General features: G+C 44.3%; 1 protein-coding gene across 10 annotated transcripts in view; it reads right to left on the bottom strand.

The window, feature by feature from the left end:
• The window catches only part of LOC147033505 (NACHT, LRR and PYD domains-containing protein 12-like), an 85,471-nt gene that overhangs the window by 58,499 nt on the left and 4,759 nt on the right, over window positions 1-22,213 (bottom strand). For 6 of the 10 annotated variants that reach the window (XR_015051254.1, XR_015051258.1, XM_085854976.1 and 3 more), the window contains 4 exons: window positions 9,979-10,346; window positions 9,684-9,838; window positions 6,991-7,050; window positions 5,234-5,399 (listed from right to left, as the gene is read on the bottom strand). Coding sequence is in view for 8 of the 10 variants with exons in the window: in XM_085854976.1 (XP_085711102.1) it covers window positions 5,234-5,399; window positions 6,991-7,050; window positions 9,684-9,838; window positions 9,979-10,346 (749 nt within the window). In the remaining 2 variants the exon portion in view is untranslated. Of the gene's footprint in view, window positions 1-5,233; window positions 5,400-6,990; window positions 7,051-9,683; window positions 9,839-9,978; window positions 10,347-15,743; window positions 15,764-16,075; window positions 16,250-16,570; window positions 16,618-22,213 lie in introns of those variants that run through there. The other 4 variants (XM_085855013.1, XM_085855021.1, XM_085855030.1 and 1 more) reach the window with 4 other exon arrangements.

Raw genomic sequence — 22,213 nt, 5'->3', positions numbered from 1 at the left:
GAAAGTTGTCGTCAAGTTTCATGAAAATTGTGTGTGTAGTTTCAGAGATGAGAGCAAATACTTATTTTGAAGGGTCAAAACCACCCCCTCCCCCCAAAACTCCCGCAGCAGAGACCTACTCAATGAGTAAAGATTTTGATACAGTGAATAAACCTTCATTCGGCAAAGCTTGTGGCCAAGTTTTATCAAAATCATGTTTGGTTCAAGCGATAATGACTGAATTGTTTACGAACTGACTGACTGACTGACTGACAGACACATTTACTCATCAATGGACACTGCTCGATCGTATAAGCTCACCGTACTAAAGTCCATGTGAGATAAAAAATTAAAAGCCAAAATGTCCTCAGTCAATAAGTATTCAACCCCTTTGCTACAGTACTCCATATTGAGCTCAGGTGCATCTACTTTCCTTTGATCATCCTTGAGATGTTTCCACAACTTGATTGGAGTCCACCTGTGGCCAATTCATTTGATACAACATGATGTAGAAAGAATCACACCTTTCAATTTAAGGTATCACAATTGACAATAGATGTCAGAGCAGAAACTCTCCCATGAAGTCCAAGAAACTGTCTGTAGAACTCCAATATATAATTGTGAAGAGACAGATCTGGGGAAGGGTATAAAACAATTTTTAGAGTGTTGAAAGTTCCCAAGAGAACAGTGAGCTCCATCATTAGGAAATGGAAAGAATATGTACCTACCCAGACACTTTCTAGAGCTGTCCATCTGAACAAACTGAGACACTGGGCAAGAAAGACATTGGTCAGGGAGGTGACCAAGGACCTAATGACCACTGACAGAACTACAGAGTTTCTTGGCTGAGATGGAAGAACCTGCCAGAAGGACAACAGTATCTGCAGCATTTCATAAATCTAGGCTTTATGGGAGAGTGGCCAGACGGAAGCCACTCCTGAGAAAAAGGCACATGACAGCACGCCTGAAGTTTGCAAAAAGGCAAGTGAAAGACTGAGAGCATGGCACAAAAGATTCTGTGGTCTAATGAGATGAAAATTGAACTCTTTGGCCTGAATGCAAAGCACGACATCTAGTGGAAACTGAGCACAGCTCATCACGCATCCAACACCATCCCTACCGTGAAGCATGGTGGTGGTAGTATCATACTATGGGGATGATTTTCAGAAGCAGGGACTGGGAGACTTGTAAGGAGAGAGGGAACAATGAATGGAGCCAAATACAGGCAAATCCTTGAGGAGAACCTGCTTCAGAGTGCAAAGATCTTAGACTGTGGTGAAGATTTATGTTCCAACAGGACAATGACTCCAAGCATATAGCCAAAGTAAAACTGGGATGGCTTCAGAACAAGAACATGAAAGTCCTTGATTAGCCCACCCAAAGCCCAGACTTGTATCCCATTGAGAATCTGTGGAAAGACTTGAAGATTGCTGTTCACCGACGCTCGCCATCCAACTTGGCAGAGCTTGAGAAAATCTGCAAGGAAGGAGAGGAGAAAATCTGCAAGGAAGGAGAGGAGAAAATCTGCAAGGAAGGAGAGGAGAAAATCACTAAATCCAGATGTGCAAAGCTGATACAAACACACCCAAGAAGACTCGAAGCTGTAATCACTGACAATGGCACTTCTACGAAGTATTGACTCAGGGAGTTGGATACTTTTGACACAAGACATTTCAGCTTTTCATTTTCAAATAATTTGCAAAACTTTCTAAAAACGGGTTTTCTATTTATCATTCAGGGTTATTTTGTGTAGATCGGTGACAGAATATTTAAATTTAATCCATTTCAAATTCAGGCTGTAACACAACAAAATGTGACAAATGTCAAGGGGTGTGAATACTTTCTGAAGGCACTGTAGATAGGCTTTGATTTAATGTGCAGGTGGTAGTTTTACACAGTCAGTTCAATGCTTTCAATTAAATGATCCACTTCAATAGGCTGATATCCCTCACGTGGTGTGTTGGGACCCATCTTGTTCTGATCAGTGATGCTTCCTCACAAAAATCAATTGTACTACTTGCTGAAAAGTGAAGACTAGACTCCGTGCCAAATAGTTCCTGACTCCCCCACCAGGCAGATTGCATAACATCTCTCACAGGTAATCTCAAGAAAATAAACAACTGCTCATCGCCGAGAATGTCATTTCATCCAACAAGGACCTGTATTCACACTTTCTGTAAAGACTGGCTGGGAAAAATCACCAAATATATTTATGTATTCAGCCTCAGGGAGAGAAACAGTCTCTGAAGCTCAGGACCTCACAATCAGCTTCAACCTATCTTGAGCAGATGTCTCTAAACTGGTCACCAACTCTAGTTGCCATGTTGAAATGGTCTACAGGTTGGCCTTTCCTTTGTAACATCTCAAACCTTTTTGCTTGCAGGTTACAATGTTTCTTATATTATATATATATATATATATATATATGTATATATATATATATATATATATATATATATATATATATATATATATATATATATATATATATATTGTTGCGGATTCGCGCCCGCCGGCGTGCTGACGGCCACGTAACTCGAATCGCGGCACGTCGCCCACCGGACGGACAATCCAGTCGTGACCCTCTCGGACTAACGCCGGGAACCAGTCACGGGTGGACCTTTCGGTCTCACCGCGATCGAGCCAATCAGCCCCCGCGTGGGATAGGGTTGCTCGCCAAATTCGACCTACCTAAGTACCCACGCGGAGGGTAGACCGGGCGATCGCACCTCGCCGCAGGTCGACTTCGGACACGGGCCACTTAAGCGACCCGTTCCGTACTATCGGGATAACCGAGCGGTGTTATCGTCGACCTCGACGGTTCGATTAATTATCGGGCGTATTCAGCCCACTACCAACCCTTTACGTGAAGCAAGATGAGGATTCAATGAAAGAAATGACGAAGCGAAGCGGGAAACAGTTCAACACAAAAGCACATTTATTCGCGATGAACGGAAAGCACACATATACAATTACACCAAAAGCACATTTAAAAGGAGAAGAAACACAATGCAATTTACACAAAAAGCAAATGTAAAAGCGAGGACACAATGCAGAGCTAATACCGACTACCGAGCACACGGCAACACTTATACAATTTTACTTCACAGACGGCGCCGACAACACATACCCAAAACCAAGGAAAAGAACACCCTCAAGGATGAGGCGGGCCTGAGGCCGAGACCGGGTCGGGCCTACCCGTCTGGTGATGAGACGCGGAGCGGCGATGGTTCCTCAACTCCGCGGGCCTCGCGGGCAGTGTCTGGTAGGGGGTGGGAAAGGGGCCCCCTTGGTCGCACTATCTCAGCGCGGGGGGAAACAGGAGGGGGTTGCTGATGCTCGGGGTATAGAGGATTCCTATTGTCCCGCGACGAGCGTCTCCACCTCGGCCAGGTCGCGCTGTCGGCCTCCCTGGGGTGCAGCTCCCTGCATGACGCGAGCACCCCCTCGTCTGCCCTCGCCGCCTCTCCACAGCTCCGTCCCCTCCGTTCCGACTCCAACGCACACGACGACCAGCTCCTTCTTGCCAACTCCACCGCCCGCGAAGTCTTGACTCTCTGTTCCCTCTCGACTCTCCTACTCTACTGGACTGACGAACACGGTCGCTTTTTATCAGCCCCGTGGCTTCGCCCTCTCATCTTTGACCCCCTCCCTTCGACCTTTCACCTCGCTCCCCATTGGCCCGAGAAAAAGTGGGCGTGAATGCTTTTTGATCCATAAATTTGCATATATCGATCGCCCTCCAACGCCCTGGGGGCGGGGCCAATTCGCCCCTCGCTCACCGATTTGACGGCAAAAAGTGGGCGTGTGTCGTTTTTGATCCGTTTTTGAAGCACAAAATCCGTGATTTTGTACACGCTGTTCGGCGCGCGCCCTGCACGAGTCCAACACCAGTACCCACAGGCGGCGCAAGAACGGTGGCGATGCGACGGTTGCGAGGTGTGACGTGAAGGTCGTGGCGGTTGTGGTGAAGCGGTGGTTGGTGGTGGTAGTTGATGTTGTGACTGGTGGTGGTAACAATGGCGGTTGATCCAAATTAAAGATAGTAAAAGAAAAACGGCTATCCTGAAGAGTCGCAGCACGCATAAATGACATGTATTCCCACTAGACAACGGGTTTGGGCCGAACTACACATATACTTACCGAGATACCTCACCTAAGGGACCTGAATGGTGGTTTGCGAATTTGGTAACCACAACAATATATATATATATATATATATATATATATATATATATATATATATATATATATATATATATATATATATATATATATATATATATATCTGTGATGAAGGTTGTGGTCAAGATCAAGCATAGATCGACACTGACCCAGCTTAAAATGGCATTCAAGGCCTTCACAGGGAAAGTCAGAGAATATTGCTTCCCATGATTGTCTGATGGTGCTGCTGCTTCTCACCTTTAACCCCATGAATGTATTGACTTTAAGGCTTTCCATGCAATTAGCTCTTGCCACAGGAAGCTTATACAAGTCTGCTTCTTGCTCACCACAAGTAGGTTGGTGATCTCAATTTTTTTATTTTTTTTGGAAGAGCATGATTCTACTTTTCTACTCTTGGCCCTTTGCCTCTCCACAGACCTTTGGCCCTCCAGTTCACATTTCCTTTCAGAAACCTTTTCCTTGCTGCCGTCCCCAAGTCTAAACACAAAGGTCACCTCTCATCACTTCTCCCGCCTCTCCTCCTGCCTGTATAACTGTCTTCCTGAGTCTAATCTCGAGTTATTCTCTCGAAGATTTCATACCTAGTGCCCACTGCAACTTCAGTGGATCTTTCATTTATACCTCGACCTATACTGTACTAGTTGAGTCTCTATTCCAGAATCCCATACAATTCCTCCTTTTGATGGATCCGCATGGAGTTCTCCTGTTTTCCTCATGGAATTTTATGTCTGTTGATCGTTTTCGTCTTGCCATTCTATTACATGAGTGTCGATGCCTCAATAAGAAAAACGTAATTATACTGCATCACAACTAAGGTCACCAAAGGTATGTGAACAAGAGTATTCGATTTAGAATATGCTTCAATAACTCCTTTCATATTATGGACCGTCTAGCCTCAAAAACAGATCCAATGCATCAACTTTTACAACAAATTAATCTTAATCCCACAAATAAACCACCTGGAGGTGTTTCATGTCCCACATGTTGGTGGAGAATGGTAGTTCCACAGGAACTCCAATGACTACCCCTCGATGTTGATTAAACACAACGTGAGGAGAAGTATTCTTACCTCTTTCCAGCTTGTTGATGCTTTTTAACATCGGGCCCTTCATCCTTTCATCATGTAATAATATTTCACAGAAAGAGCGGAAACTCTCTGCTCCCTCCTCCATGATGAGATCCAGCAGAACATCGACACGATTGTTGGATTTGTTCCTTTTGAGCTCTTCAAAATCCTGCACACATACACACAGCATCTTTTATGGACAGCAAGGTTCACATGGCTACAGGAGAGCAAAATTCCAGGAGTTTTCCAGAACAAAAGCAGATTAACAAGAGCCATTTCCACACATCTTTAATATCCATGAATGAAATATCAGAAAATCCTGTCTATTTTCTGATTTAAACAAGAGGTTTGAATATATGAATAATAAATATACATGGACAGTCAAACACACCAGCTGCTCAAACATTTAGCTGCAGTGAATCAATTGTATTTTGTACCTTTTCATCACCAACTGCAGTTAAAGGTCAGAGAGGAGGAGATCTACATATTTTATCAATAGCCATGGCACTTCAGCAAGGGATTTCTGTGACTCCATGAGACTGACTCAATCTGTGAAGTTTCCAACGTGGATTTCTAACAATGGTTAATCCTCCCTTCTGGACATGGTGATGACAAACTTCCCTGCAAATGTCTCGTGCTCTTCTTTACTCGAACCATTTCACCTGCTGATACACTTGTGAAAGAAAACATGTCTCTGGCTATTCTCAGAGAGCCTCCTCAACACCGGCGAGTCTGGCAGTTCACTCAGGCAAAGTGGCAAGGACTGCAAGCAGTCATCTCTCTTCAGGACTGGTCTCTTATATCCACTGCCTTAGGCATCAACTGAGCCTGGGAATTCTTCCACAGTAACCTACACACACATGCTCATTCTCTCTGTCTCCGTCACACACACACACACACACACACACACACACACACACACACACACACACACACACACACACACACACACACACACACACACACACAGACACACACACACATTCATCCCAATTCGTCTTCAATTTTCCTCCCCTTCTTCCCACCTTTGGTATCCTGGATCATATGGTATGGCAGTTGCTTTTAAACATTTTGCCTTCTCTTCCTGTAAGGCAAATGTGACCAAGGAAGTGTGTTCCAGGCTCAATTATATTCCTAATCTTCATCAATGATCTCACTCACTCTCTGGATCCACTTTATCTATTTTCTAATGAAAAGCTGAATCCACTATACTTGCTTTTGTGATGGGTGTTGACAAAATAAAAGTCGAGCTTCACACAACAAATACATCCAGGTATTTAAATTTAACAAATTTGTTTCATCAAATCGGGTTTCTCCAGTTTTCCCACTGTATGAGTTGTTTGACATTCCAAATCTTTGATGAGATGCTGGTCATTCAGATATTATCTGTATATATAGTCATAAGGGTGACATTATATGATGGTTTAAGCTAATGGGTTAACTTAGAGATGATTTTTGACTTGGATGATGGTGATGTCATACAAAGTGCATGTCAAGAGCATGATTTTTAAAAAGGAAAAAATATATAATAATAATAATGCGATCTCATTTTTCATTAGATTAAGCTAAATATTTTGCACCTGCACTCTTCTTGCATGCCAGAAACTCAACTATTTGTCCTGTTCTCCAACATCCAAGCGAAAATTTTGTTCAAGCAATCCCTCCAGTAAGAACAGAATTCGGGATTATTGTCAACATCTGATCTATAAAGCTCCTTCTAACCACTGAATGACTGACTGACTGATATTAAAGATTGGTACCTTCCGGGTGACGTAGAAAACTGAAAGTTTGCGTGCCAATGGACATTGAAGCCAGTACTCCTGGAAAAGTCACAGAATCATCGGACAGCATCCATAAATGAAAATACAAATAAATGAAGAAAAAAAAATGAAAATAAATAAATGATAAAATCGAATGCAGGTAAGTGACCCGAGACAATGGGGAAGCACGGTACGTATACTAACACAATGTGTAAGCACAACCCGCTAGTATATTATCTATACGAATAAATGTCAGTATGTCAGTGTGTTGTTCGTCTTTTCAGCTGCTCCCATTAGGGGTCGCCACAGCAGATCATCCATTATGATCTGCATACTGATTTGGCATAGGTTTTACGCAGGATGCCCTTCCTGCCGCAACCCTGGTCGCCTCTTACGACACAGGGATAAGGATTGGGTTTTGCCATGATTCCGGGCTGCCCTACACCCTCTCATAGCGCGACCCAATGCAGAGCTCCCGTCCTCAAGCGATCCTCCAACCCAAGCCTCCGAGTAGCCAGATTACAGGCGCACACAACTACGCCCGGTCAGCGTGTCAGTGTGTCTCCTCCATAACTCCAAAACTATGAAACCTAGCAGCCTGAAACTTTAAATGCAAACTAAGAAAACTCAAAGGAAGTGCAAGAGTTAAAGAGTTTTGAGGATTGGATATCGTCTGGACCAAATAAGTGTCGAAATCTGTTGTGAAATCTGATAAATGATAATTCCTCACTCATAATATTGAATGGCTGTTCATCATAGCGAAGAATCGCTGGATACATTGCAATGCTTATAATCACCTGGAAACGTCAGCGTTCATTGCTTCATTTTGTTTCCGCACATGCAATCACCGTGAGAATCTCTTAAACCAAGCAGAATTACAAAATTTCAGCTCCAGAATTGAATGTACTAGCAGTTCGGACTCCTAGAAAAGTGTTTGTCCAATTCGGACATATTTGACATTTTGGGCATCTCCGGGAGGTGTATGTTTAATATTACAGTTCGGTGATTGCTAATCATGTGCCAAGTGAGCCGTTTCTTTTCAACCGTTTTGTTGAAGTGTTTGCTTGAGTGTTTAAGCCACTTGGCGAGTGCTCTCCATACTGCTTGGTTGTTCGTTTTGGTACATGTACCCATGCTTTCAAGGGAACATCGATTAGACGCACATTTCTGCCTGTGTTGGGTCACGAGGTGCCGTGTGGTGGGTGCCTCGGGAGGCATCTCCTCCACTGAAAATGTGCAATTATATCTTTACAGGACATCACTTTGTTTTACCTTTTTGTGCGATCTCCTTTTAATATAATCCACCCCTCACTTCGACATCGATACATATACAAAACCAATAAGGTCCATCCGACCTGGTGTTTGCCATGATCTGGCTGTGAAAGCAGAGAGCCAAGATCGACATTTTGTGTTTAGGGCCTTGATATTTTTTATTGAATTTCTCAAATTTCCCACTTGAATTCCTCTTTCAAAGAACTCTGTTAAAAGGTAAATATTTGTGTTTGTCGTTTAATTGTACTTTATGCGTGTATGCATATAAACTGTATTACAACGGCACTTGACATGGGTGTGTGTGTGTGTTATACGTTATATCCACTTTTACTGTGAGTACATTCAGCTGGTGCTGGAATGTACCAACATTGCATGGTACAAACCCATGAGCTCTCAATCAAGGCTATTTCTCAAACTGTATTCCCATATTTCCGCAAGTCAAATTTGCATTCAAGAACAGAACAATTATGGTTAGCCATTTTGAAATTTCCACTCTTTTATCTAAATCCTGTAAATTATGTTTAAAAGATGATTTGAAGCACAGATTTTGTGCGAGCAATGGCAGATTAAAAGTTTTCAGCAAGATCATCTGAGTCAATGTAAACATACACACAATGCATGCGTAAAATACCTCATTTAGCATTCATGTCATTTTGAAAGTCATGTATTACATGTACGTTGTTGTTGTTGTGGATCCCCAGACAGTTCTATCGAACAAGCCAGCAGCATGGAGATAGCCGATCAATCTCTGAGGAGCAACCCAGAGAACCCCCACATCCAGGATGGTACCCCCACCTTTACAAAGTCAGGGCTACAACAGAGTATGAGAGAGAGAGAAGACAGAGAGAAAAGAGAGAATGGGCCGGTCCGTGGGAACCAATCGGCACTCTGACCATGACTGTGCTGCCCTGACGAATCCAGGCAGTGGGAAGAATGGGGAAAGATTTGCCCCCCCCCCGACAATCAGCACGAAGTGGCGTCTCTGATAGTTGTACAAGTATATTGTAGAGGGAGGGGGTGGGGTGGCTTTCACTTGTGTTCCTGCTCTGAGTTGAAATAAAGAGTAAATCAGAGGAGAAAATCAGAGTGAAGGGAAAAATGCTTCGATAGTGTACAGTGCTTGGTGAAGTGCTTTGTTCATCACTTGTACTTCAACTTTCAAACACACTTAAGTTTGGAATTCACTCACCTGCTTGTTGGAAATCAATCAATTAAATATCCTTCAGGGTTTCGACCTCAACAACAAACAACACCTCCCTTCCTGTAATCCCTCCCCAATAATCTTTAAACAGTCCGCCTCACGTCCAAACACGTCTCGCTTCATTTTAGCTTGCACGCCAGAAGCAAATAATTGAATACTCTAAAACTAATAGCTTCAAGGTTTTCCTTTGTAACAAAATGTGACTTTCTTTTCTATTTACCTTCAACGTGCACTTTGGTAACAACTGAGCAATTTTAACCGCATCACACAGGTCGGGAAACGTTCCCCACAACTCCTCCGATAAGGAAGATTTCTCCATTTTCAAAAAGAAGGGAAGTTTGTCATCTTGTAAACCCTGAAGAATTATTTCTGCCTCTGCAATAAATAAATAACAAACAAAAATACCTGTTGAAATCAGCATATAATCCAAACTTGGTGTGTAACGAGTCCAGTTAGGAATTTTTTTGTGATTGAAAAGTTTCATTTTATTTGGAAATGTAAACTCAGGTACCAACCATGAACAGATGATACTTCCCCTTGTGGATCATCCGTGATCCAGGGTCCCAAACGAGGGTATGAGTCTCGAAGGTTGTAAAGGATATTCAGAAAGATCTGCACACACTCTTCACCTTTTCCGTCCACAACATCCAGGCATTTTCGGATCTTGTCTGCATTCGATTTTTCACCTGCGAGTGCGTCGCAATCTTCTCTGCTGAGAACTCCTCTTGCCCTCGCTTCATCAAAAGCTTTGGAAGGATCGTGCAACAATGCCTCGACTATGTTTGGTCTGTTCACCACCAACAGGTTCACATTCGTATCCTCGTTTGTTTCATTATCATCAGCCATGTTTAAACTGAGAGAAGCCGAATAATTATTCGGTTGTCTGAAATAAAAGGGAAACAACTATAAAAACTACAGACAAGAAAAACAATAAAAATTCACAATCAGATCCATAACATCAATCAAACAATATTGAACCAGCTGAAGATTCATTGTTTCCCAGTTATCGCTCAACTTAAACTGTTCAAGCATTAACGATGCACAAAACCATGTGGGTACAAATGTCCAAATGGTCATAAGCAAGGGGTTACAATGAAATTTAATGCAGGCTTTTTGGCCCATCATGGCTCCAATGCACCAATACCAGACACCATCACCCATCCACACAGACCCTACCTACAAGAACTGCCAATATCCCCACAATCCTCTCTTGCCAAAGAGTTTCCTGAATAAAGGTACCTATCCAATACCCATTTAAACCTGTCCATCCCCTCCCCGAACCAGACTCAGTGGCATAATGGTGAGAACATCCACTCTCAGTCTGGAAGGTCAGTGGTTTAAACCCTGGCCAAGTTATACCATAGACTTCAAAAGATGGTACGTACTGCTTCCTTGCTTGACGCTCAGCATTTATAAGGATAGAGCACAGATAATCATTGCTGGGAAGGCAATGGTAAACCATGCAGAATAACCATGGCCAAAAAAATCTCTTTGTCAGCACCAATGCTCTTCCTCTTCTTGCATATGGCCAATATGGATTGCGCTAAAGTTTAATGTCCAGGTTCTGCAGCCATCTGACTGCCTCAGGGGTGAGTTGCTGGAGAGCTAAAAGTCCTCCCGATAACTTCCGCAAGGGACAGTAAAACATGATGTGCTCCATCGTCTGAAGTCCTCCACAGTCACAGAATGCATTCGGCCTTATCCTCCATCTGTGGAGGGTACTACCCAAAAGGCCATGTCCAGTGCAGAGCCTGTTTAGGGCTGTCCATTGCCCACGTAGGAGTGTGAATCCAGGTGGAGGAATGGTTAGATTATGTATAAAATGATTATTAGGAGCTGTGGCAGCCTCCCAGCTGACCCTCCACAAGTTGGCTTCACTTTGATGGGCTCCAGTGGGGAGCTCAGCACGGTTCCATGGAGTTTTTTGGGACTTGAGGCGACAGCACAGATGTTCAGTAAGAAGGCAATGGGCTGGAATTTCTGTAGCCAAAATACAGCTGAAGTATCGGGATGATAGCATATCCCTATGGATGGCTGGCGGAGCAATGTTTCAGAGGATAGGAAGCCACTCAGTCTTTTTTGGCTTAGGGGTTCCAGACACTGTTCTCATCATGGCGTTTAACTGAACATTGATGGTCTTCGTTTGGGCACACGCCGACCAGACTGGCGTGCAATACTCTGCCGTCGAGTATATGATGGCGAGCGTTGCCATGCGTAAGTTACTAACGATGGCTCCCCATGATGTTCCAGACAGTTTCCAGAAGAGGTTAACCCATGCCCTGACCTTCTCCTTGCATCTTTGCAGGTGTTCTCTGAAGGTCAGCGTCCAGTCAAATGTAACCCCAAGGGTTTTGGGATAACGGACATTTTCAACTTTTACACCGCAGAATGTCACATCTACCTCAGCATTTGCTGTGTGATTGTCAAGATGGTGGGTGCAGATGGCTGTTTTGTTGGGGGTTTTGGCAGAGCTTCCATTTGTGTAAATCCTCCTCCAGAATGCCCAGCTCTCAGGTGAGTTGGTTCCCAACAGATTTTAGGTTGGGTCCCTGCGCGATGAGTGCGAGGTAATCAGCATAAATGAGTTTGAAGGAGATCGTCTGTGGCAGGTCACTAACATACAGGTTAAAGTAGGTGGGGGCTAGAACAAATCCTTGAGGGAGGCCATCGTTTAGTGCTCGAACATGGCTGATTTTTCCGTTGTGGCTATTGCAGATCTCTTGGTACACAAGGAATACCCACAGCAGTTTGTCTTCTGACAGCGGAAGACATTTGAGATTTTGAGGAGCCCTCAGCGCCAGACTTGTCATAAGCCAACGACAGGTCCACCAATGTGCTTGCCATCTTTTGGTTTTCTCCGGAAGCCAGCCTTGATGATGGTGGAGAGGGCAAGAACCTAATTACAGGTACTGTGGCCGAGCCTAAAGCCCCCCCTGCTCATCAGGTTGGAAGGCCTTCAGAGTGGGGGTTACATGGGATAGTAGGGCCCTCTCCATCAGCTTTCCTGTCACTGACAGTAGTCAGGCTATGGGGTGGTAGTTGCAGGGCAAGTCTGCTGGCTTACCAGTTTTTCGGATGGCAATAGCATTAGTCTTCTTCCAGGATGCAGGAATTTGCCCCCTATAAAACGGACGGCAGTAAAAATGGCAGTCGACCAGATATGACCCTTTTCTCCAGGGTTTTTAAGGAATTCAGGGAAAATTCCATCAGCCCCTACGGCTTTGCCATTTTTAGTTGAATACAAAGAACTCCCTTTGATAAATCCGTTAAAATGATCTTTAACTGGTATTAAATTATTCAAATGGTTTCTTACCCTTCCCTAATTAACATCTCTAACACCTTCTCGACAAATAAAATCAAACAAACAGGTCGACAGTGCATCTATTCTTCTCTGGGTCCTGAAATAAGAGTGTTTCATTTGCTATTCTCCAATCCTTCAGTACCTCTCCTCACTCCCAGCTGTTAAAAATATCCGTTAACATGACGTTCACCTACCGCGTGAAAGCGATGCTCACCTACCCTGTTAACGCGACGCTCACCTACTCCATTTATGCGACACTCACCTACCCCATTTAGGCGACGCTCACCGACCCCGTTTACGCGACGCTGACCTATCCTGTTTACGCGACACTCACGTACCCCGTTTTCACGACACTCACCTACCCCGTTTACACAATGCTCACCTACCTTATTAACGCGACGCTCATCTACCCCATTTACGCGACGCGCATTTACCCTGTTTACGCGACGCTCACCTATTCCGTTTACGCGACGCTCACCTACCAGTTTACACGATGCTCCCCTCCCATGTTAACGCGACGCTCACCTACCTCATTTTGGCGACGCTCACCGACCCCACTGACGCAGCGTTCACCGACACCGTTTACGCGACGCTCACCTATCCCGTTTACGCGACACTCAAGTACCCCGTTTTCACGACGCTCACCTACCCTGTTTACACGATGCTCACCTACCATGTTAACACGACGCTCATCTACCCCGTTTACACAAGGTTCATCTACCCCGTTTATGCGACGCTCATCTACCCCATTTACACGGGGCTCATATACCCCATTTACACGACGCTCACCCACCCCATTTATGCGACGCTCACCTACCCGTTTACGCGACGCTCACCGACCCCGTTGTTAATGCGATGCTCACCTACCACGTTTGTATGACGCTCACCTACCCCATTTACGCGATGCTCACATACCCGTTAATGCGATGCTCACCTACCACCTGTACGTGACGCTCACCTATCCCGGTTATGTGACTCTCATCTTCCCCAATAACGCGATGCCCACCTAACCCATTAACGCGATGCTCATCTTCCCCAATAGCGTGACGCTCACCTACCACGTTAATGCGACGCTCATCTACACTGTTGACTTGACGCTCACCTACCCCGTTTATACGACGCTCACCTACACCATTTACGTGACGCTCACCTACCCCGTTTATGTGACACTCACCTACCCTGTCAACGTGACGCTCACCTACCCCGTTTACACGATGCTCACCTACCATGATAACGGGACGCTCATCTACCCCATCTATGTGATGCTCATTTACCCCGTTTATGCGATGCTCATCTACCCCATTTACGCGACGCTCACCTACCCATTTACACGATGCTCACCTACCATGTTAACGCGATGCTCACTTACCCCATGAACACGACACTCACCTACCCATTTACGCGACGCTCACCGACCCCACTGACACAGCGCTCACCGACCCCGTTTACGCAGCGCTCACCTATCCCGTTTACGCGACACTCACATAGCCCATTTTCAAGACGCTCACCTACCCCATTTACAGGATGCTCACCTACCATGTTAACGTGACGCTCATCTACTCAGTTTACGCGACGTTCATCTACCCCGTTTACACGACGCTCACTTACCTCATTTACACGATGCTCACCTACCTCATTTACACGATGCTCACCTACCTCGTTGTTAATGCGATGCTCACCTACCCCGTTAACACGACGCTCACCTACCCTGTTACCACGACGCTCATCTACCCCGTTAACAGGACGCTCATCTACCCCATTAACACGACGCTCACTTACCCGGTTAACACGACGCTCACCTACCCCGTTAACACGACGCTCACCTACCCCGTTAACATGACGCTCACCTACCCCGTTAACAGGACGCTCATCTACCCCGTTAACACGACGCTCACCTACCCGGTTAACACGACGCTCACCTACCCGGTTAACACGACGCTCACCTACCCGGTTAACACGACGCTCACCTACCCGGTTAACACGACGCTCATCTACCCCGTTAACACGACGCTCATCTACCCCGTTAACACGACGCTCATCTACCCCGTTAACACGACGCTCATCTACCCCGTTAACACGACGCTCATCTACCCCGTTAACACGACGCTCATCTACCCCGTTAACACGATGCTCATCTACCCCGTTAACACGACGCTCATCTACCCCGTTAACACGACGCTCATCTACCCCGTTAACACGACGCTCATCTACCCCGTTAACACGACGCTCATCTACCCCGTTAACACGACGCTCACCTACCCCGTTAACACGACGCTCACCTACCCCGTTAACACGACGCTCACCTACCCCGTTAACACGACGCTCACCTACCCCGTTAACACGACGCTCATCTACCCCGTTAACACGACGCTCACCTACCCCGTTAACACGACGCTCACCTACCCCGTTAACACGACGCTCATCTACCCCGTTAACACGACGCTCATCTACCCCGTTAACACGACGCTCACCTACCCCGTTAACACGACGCTCACCTACCCCGTTAACACGATGCTCATCTACCCCGTTAACACGACGCTCATCTACCCCGTTAACACGACGCTCACCTACCCCGTTAACACGACGCTCACCTACCCCGTTAACACGACGCTCACCTACCCCGTTAACACGACGCTCACCTACCCCGTTAACACGACGCTCATCTACCCCGTTAACACGACGCTCACCTACCCCGTTAACACGACGCTCACCTACCCCGTTAACACGACGCTCATCTACCCCGTTAACACGACGCTCATCTACCCCGTTAACACGACGCTCACCTACCCCGTTAACACGACGCTCACCTACCCCGTTAACACGATGCTCATCTACCCCGTTAACACGACGCTCATCTACCCCGTTAACACGACGCTCACCTACCCCGTTAACACGACGCTCACCAACCCGGTTAACACGACGCTCATCTACCCCGTTAACACGACGCTCATCTACCCCGTTAACACGACGCTCACCTACCCCGTTAACATGACGCTCACCTACCCCGTTAACACGACGCTCACCTACCCGGTTAACACGACGCTCACCTACCCGGTTAACACGACGCTCACCTACCCGGTTAACACGACGCTCATCTACCCCGTTAACACGACGCTCATCTACCCCGTTAACACGACGCTCATCTACCCCGTTAACACGACGCTCATCTACCCCGTTAACACGACGCTCATCTACCCCGTTAACACGACGCTCATCTACCCCGTTAACACGACGCTCATCTACCCCGTTAACACGACGCTCATCTACCCCGTTAACACGACGCTCACCTACCCCGTTAACACGACGCTCACCAACCCTGATAACGTGACACTCATATTTCCGTTTACGTGACACCGATGTGATAATCAATACTCGTGGTTGTATTTTTGTTGTCCTGAAAATCTTTCCGTTGCTTTCCCAACAGTCTCTCTACTTCCTCATCTCCTCCACGAGACAGATTCCTTCTGCTCCTCGTCCTTCCTGGTCACTCCCAACACTGTCCTTGTGTTTACGTTGCCCGATTCCTCAAAGTGTCCACACTTCTTCACCTGTTTTTCAGCCCTCTTTCCTGTATTTAAACTATACCGCGTTATGACGTTATACATTCTTCGGCATATCCTTATCGCAATTATATATTTAATAACTTGTTTCTGTTTACTCCTCCACTGATACGACTCCAACTCCATTTCTGTTATTTTGTACTGACTAAATTAAATACCTTCTGCTTATCGTTAATAACACTCATGACATCACAATCATAATCACAATCTCAATCACAATCACTCAGTAATCAATCCAACATTTACCTCCTGTTCCTCGAGTGTGAAGCCGAACTCCTCCCTCCTCCCTCCTCCCTCCTCCCTCCTCCCTCCTCCCTCCTCCCTCCTCCCTCCTCCCACCCCTTTTGGGATCAGCGGTCGTGACGTCATACATCACTGTCACGTGCCCTCCAGTGCGTGTTAGTTTAAAACTTTAAATGTTCTTGATAACTCCCGCGGTGAGGGGCTGCCTCTGGTGCACTTTGTTCTTTGGCTAGATTTATAAAGACGGCTGTCCAGTCTGCATTTAGTGGTGGAAGTTTAAGAACTGACGATATCCCACAAGGTGTAGGCTTTGTAGGAGTGTGTTCAGTTACCACATTTCTTGTGGAGAGCTCGCCAATTGTCTTAAGCACCCAAAGTAGCACTCCATTCAAAACCAGTGATAAGGAACGGCTGGCATGGCAAGCGCTAGCAAACTGCTTGGAAACTGAACACACCGGGTGGCTCAACCACTGGACTAAAGTGAATGACTGTTGCTCCTGATCCAGGTGAGCTGTAGGACGTGCAGACATAATATTTATAACGTAACAAAATGATGGAAGTTGATCAAGTATAACCAAACTGATGCATGGCCAAACTGACCAAATATAACCAACTTTATGATGTACTTGCAAATACCACTTGTTGCCTCACTTACAGAAATACAAAGAGACGAGGGGAAGGGGGAGAGAGGGACAAGGGAGAGAGAAAGAGAGAAAGAGAGAAAGAGAGAAAGAGAGAAAGAGAGAAAGAGAGAAAGAGAGAAAGAGAGAAAGAGAGAAAGAGAGAAAGAGAGAAAGAGAGAAAGAGAGAAAGAGAGAAAGAGAGAAAGAGAGAGAGAGAGAGAGAAAGAGAGAAAGAGAGAAAGAGAGAAAGAGAGAAAGAGAGAAAGAGAGAAAGAGAGAAAGAGAGAGAGAGAGAAAGAGAGAAAGAGAGAAAGAGAGAGAGAGAGAGAGAGAGAGAGAGAGAGAGAGAGAGAGAGAGAGAGAGAGAGAGAGAGAGAGACTTTTGTATGCTTTTATTATAAAAGTATAAAAACACACCAGAAAAAGCACACTCCATAAAAACAAATCCAAACTCGAGGGGGAGCACTCGGTAGAGTGCAAAACCTCCGCCGCCAATACTGCGAGGTCACTCAAGTGAACCTGATATCCTATTCATTCAATTTGATGTCAACAGTGCTCACAGAGTTATAGTTTGCAACTTTCCCTTTTACTTTTAACTTTTACATACTCGATTCATTCGTCCTAACTAGATTCCTTGAGACAGAAATTGATTTTACATGGGTATATCCACCTGAAGTTCCAAAATCAGCCGCAATTATAATTTTGGCATGTTTTTTTTGTTGGAAATCATTTATAACATGTAGAAATGCAAAAAAAAATCGAAATTTAGTTGAAAAAAAGTTGCAAAAATTTTTTTTTTCTCTAACAATTTTTTTTGGGGTGGGGGTGGAAATCACTTAAAACATGTAGAAATGCAAAAAAAAAAAAATTCAAATATATTTTAAAAATGGCCGCCATAGCGGCCATATTGGATTTTGGACCAAGTCCAAAATCTAATGGCATGATCCTTGGACCATACCTAATCCCCCACCAAATTTCGTCGAAATCCGTCGACAAGTTTTTCCGTAATACTGTTCACAAATAAACAAACAAACAGAAAGGGGTGAAAACAGTAACCTCCGATCTTCGATGGCAGAGGTTAACAATTTTACAGCAAAAATAAATTCAACAAAAGCAATACAAACTAGACGGGGAGCACTCGGGAGAGTGCAAAACCTCCGCCGCCAATACTGCTGGGTCACTCAAGTGAACCTTATATCTTATTCATTAAATATGATGTCAACAGTGCTGAGAGTTATAGTTCTTTTCTCCAACATTTTTTTGGGAGGGGGGGGGTTGGAAATCACTTAAAACATGTAAAAATGCAAAAAAAAAAATAAAAATAAAAAAAAAATCAAAATTTTGTTGAAAAAAAAGTTGCAAAAATTTTTTTCTCTAACAATTTTTTTGGGGCGGGGGTGGAAATCACTTAAAATATGTAAAAAAAAAAATTTTCTCGAAATTTTTTTGGGGGGTTGGAAATCACTTAAAACATGTAGAAATGCAAAAAAAAAATTTTTTTTGAGGGAGGGGTAAAAAAAAATTTGGGGGGGGTTAGAAATCACCTAAAACATGTAGAAATGCAAAAAAAGAATTTTTTTTCTCTAACGTTTTTGGGGGGGGGGGTAACAATTTATTTGGGGGGGTGGAAATCACTTAAAACATGTATAAATGCAAAAAAAAAAATTCTCTAACAATTTATTTGGGGGGGGGGGGTAACAATTTTTTTGGAGGGGTTGGAAATCACTTAAAACATGTAGAAATGAAAAAAAAATTCTCTATTTTTTTTTGGGGGGGAGGGGTAAAAAAAAATTGGGGGGAGGGGGGGTTGGAAATCACTTGAAACATGTAGAAATGCAAAAAAAGAAAAAAAATTTCTCTAACAATTTTTTTAGGGGGGGGGACCAAGTCCAAAATTTAATGGCATGATCCTTGGACCGTACCTAACCCCCCCCCCCACCAAGTTTCGTCGAAATCCGTCGAGGAGTTTTTCCGTAATACTGTTCACAAACAAACAAACAAACAAACAGAAAGGGGTGAAAACAGTAACCTCCATTCATCTTCGAAGATGGCGGAGGTTAACAAACAAACAAACAGAAAGGGGTGAAAACAGTAACCTCCATCCATCTTCGAAGATGGCGGAGGTTAACAAGGGTGTCTGTTCATGTCAAAACCACCACAGAATAATACATGTATGCAAAAAGTAAGTGCAAGTACTTTACACTTTTACAAACAGATTCCTCATGAAAAGAAACTCAAAACCTCTTCAGTGCACCACTGATAACCCACAATATCCAGGCTCAAAACATAAGCCTGCTCCATTTTTACCCATGCCGAAACCATACCTTTAAAGCACAAAAGCACATTTGCATTTTTCCCCTTCCATTTTGCTTTCCTGGTTTTATAAATTGCCAGTTTAGCAATGCCCAACAGAAAAGACAAAAAACGAGAGAACTGGTTTACTTTTATAATTCCCCCAGATTCCATAAATAAAGACTGGAAAGGAAAAAACAAAACTAAATTTATAGAAAAGCTGTTGAAGGAAGAGAAAGAGGGGTACCAATCTCTTGCATTCAATAAAAACGTGGGCAACATTTTCAATCGAATCACAAAAAGGACAAAAAATTGGAACAGAAGAATTAAACTTATGGAGTAATGTCTGTGTGACCAGGGCTTGATGTGCTAGTCTCCAATTCAGGTCTTCAGTTCGCACAAGAGTTGGAGAACTATACATTTTGTTCCACACTGGAGTTAAAAAAGCTCCAGCAGGTAAGGTCTCATTCCACCGATTTTTCAACAGTTTTGTAAAACCAGGTATACATGCTTCCAGACATATTGCTGTAGAATTCGTGCGCGCCCGGCATGTGAACAACCGCGTCTAACCAATAGCAGTCGCTTCGCCCACCGAACGGACAATCCAGTCGTGACTTTCTGGAACAACGCCAGAAACCAGTCACCGGTAGGTTTTTAATCCCACCACGGCCCAGTCCGTATTCTACCCGCGCGAAATAGGGTCAATCGCCGAATATCGATATACCTAAGTACCCGCGCGGGTAACCTACCGAGGGACCGTACCTCGGCGAAGGCCTGCTTGGACACGAACCGCTTAAGCGGTCCGTTCCATTCTGGGATAACCGAGCGGGTATTATCGCCAGACCTCGCCGGACCCGATTCAATTTATCAGCTTTTTTAAAACCAACTATATTCCGAGTGCAAGATGGGGCAGTTCAATGAGGGAATGGACGCAACGAACAGGTTTACATTCACACAAGGACATTTATTATAATAAAGCATGTACGCTATTAAAGAAGGCAAAAAACGTATGCAATTATACAAGCAACAAAGGCACGACAAAAGAACTACAACCGTCTACTTATTATGCACAGTCACTTGCACTTAACAGCAGTTCCTACTTATTAGACGGGCCCACGGACACACGGACACACGTACACACACACACACACACACACACACACACACACACACACACACACACACACACACACACACACACACACACACACACTCACACACACACACACACTGCAATAATCTCACATCCCCTTCAGGGCGAAACTAATTTTTAAAATGTTATCATGGTCACGTGTAAATTAGCACACACCACCATGAAAAGGGGAAGTGAGTACAAGCCATGAAAAGGGAAGCGAGGACAAGCTCGATGAATGGCAAAGAGAGTTCTTCATCTTTCTCATGTTCTGAAGGAGGTTCACAAATGCCAACCCATCTCCACGCAAGGATTGTACTTGTTGATTTGCCTTTGCATTCCCTGAGATGGTGAGGGCAGGAATTCAGAATATATAATCGGGCTTTTGTTATCCTACAAGAGAGAGGATGCCAGTGATAACTCACCTTCTTTTCATGAAGAACACTGTGTGATCTTTAATATTCATCAACTAATGCCAAAATATGGGATACCCAGCTTAACGCCACCCAGCCTGTGAAACACCAGGATGGCAGTTTATAGCTGGGTCATTCAAACCCAGGTTAAACAGCACAGAGGTGTGTGCATACCTCAAGGGTATCCTACATCGGTATTCCAGAACTTAACTTTTGGACTTAAATCCACCTGGTGAGTTCCAAATGTTCCCACTGAATAAGGTGTATGAAAGACTGAAAACTCTTGGGCGAACCTGGGACAAAATCAGATGTGGTTGCTGAGCTGGTCGGCATGTGCGAAGGAAAGTTGTCATCGTGTCAGGCCAACCAATACCATATATATCATCCATGTGGGTAAAGTAATCATGGTATTACATGAGGTTGGAATCTTGTTCATCTAAGAATTCACATCTGTAAAGCAATTCAAGTTGTTCAATTGCAGCCTTGAAAGATTGAAATATATGTATGTATGTATGTATGTATGTATGTATGTATGTATGTATGTATGTATGTATGTATGTATGTATGTATGTATGTATGTATGTATGTATGTATGTATGTATGTATATATATATATATATATATATATATATATATATATATATATATATATATACATATGGCTACCAGGGTTGCGTCAGGAAGGGCATCCGGCGTAAAACATGTGCCAAATCACTATGCGGATCATACGGATGATCCGCTGTGGCGACCCCTATCGGGAGCAGCCGAAAGAAGAAGATATATATATATATATATATATATATATATATATATATGCAAGGTCAAGGCTCATGAAAGAGCCAGAATGGATCAGGATGCAACAGAACAAAATAAAGTCAAAATAAGGGGTGGGGGTAAACACCAGCAGCAGGTTGAAGGGTAAAAGAGGAAGACTTGGACAAACAAGGGATGTGAAGAGGAAAGAGGGGTATGGGGGGATGCATGGGGTGAATAAAATGGGTACAGAAGCAAACTCTCAGGAATGACAAACTGGAAATTTGGAAGGAGGTGGACTTGGGGGTAGAAAAGATCATGGATTTGGATGGAGATGATCTGAGATGACAGTGAACAGCTGACTTGAAGACCTGGAGGGAAGAATGAGATTGAAGAGAATGTGGAAGTTGATTCCACAGGTGGAAAAAGAGAG

The sequence above is a fragment of the Eptatretus burgeri genome, chromosome 2 (assembly GCF_056783735.1).
Source record: "Eptatretus burgeri isolate ZD-2024b chromosome 2, Ebu_testis_v1, whole genome shotgun sequence".
Taxonomy (NCBI): domain Eukaryota; kingdom Metazoa; phylum Chordata; class Myxini; order Myxiniformes; family Myxinidae; genus Eptatretus; species Eptatretus burgeri.
The sequence above is the reverse complement of the archived record's forward strand: the minus strand, read 5'-3'. Positions and strand labels throughout refer to the sequence as shown.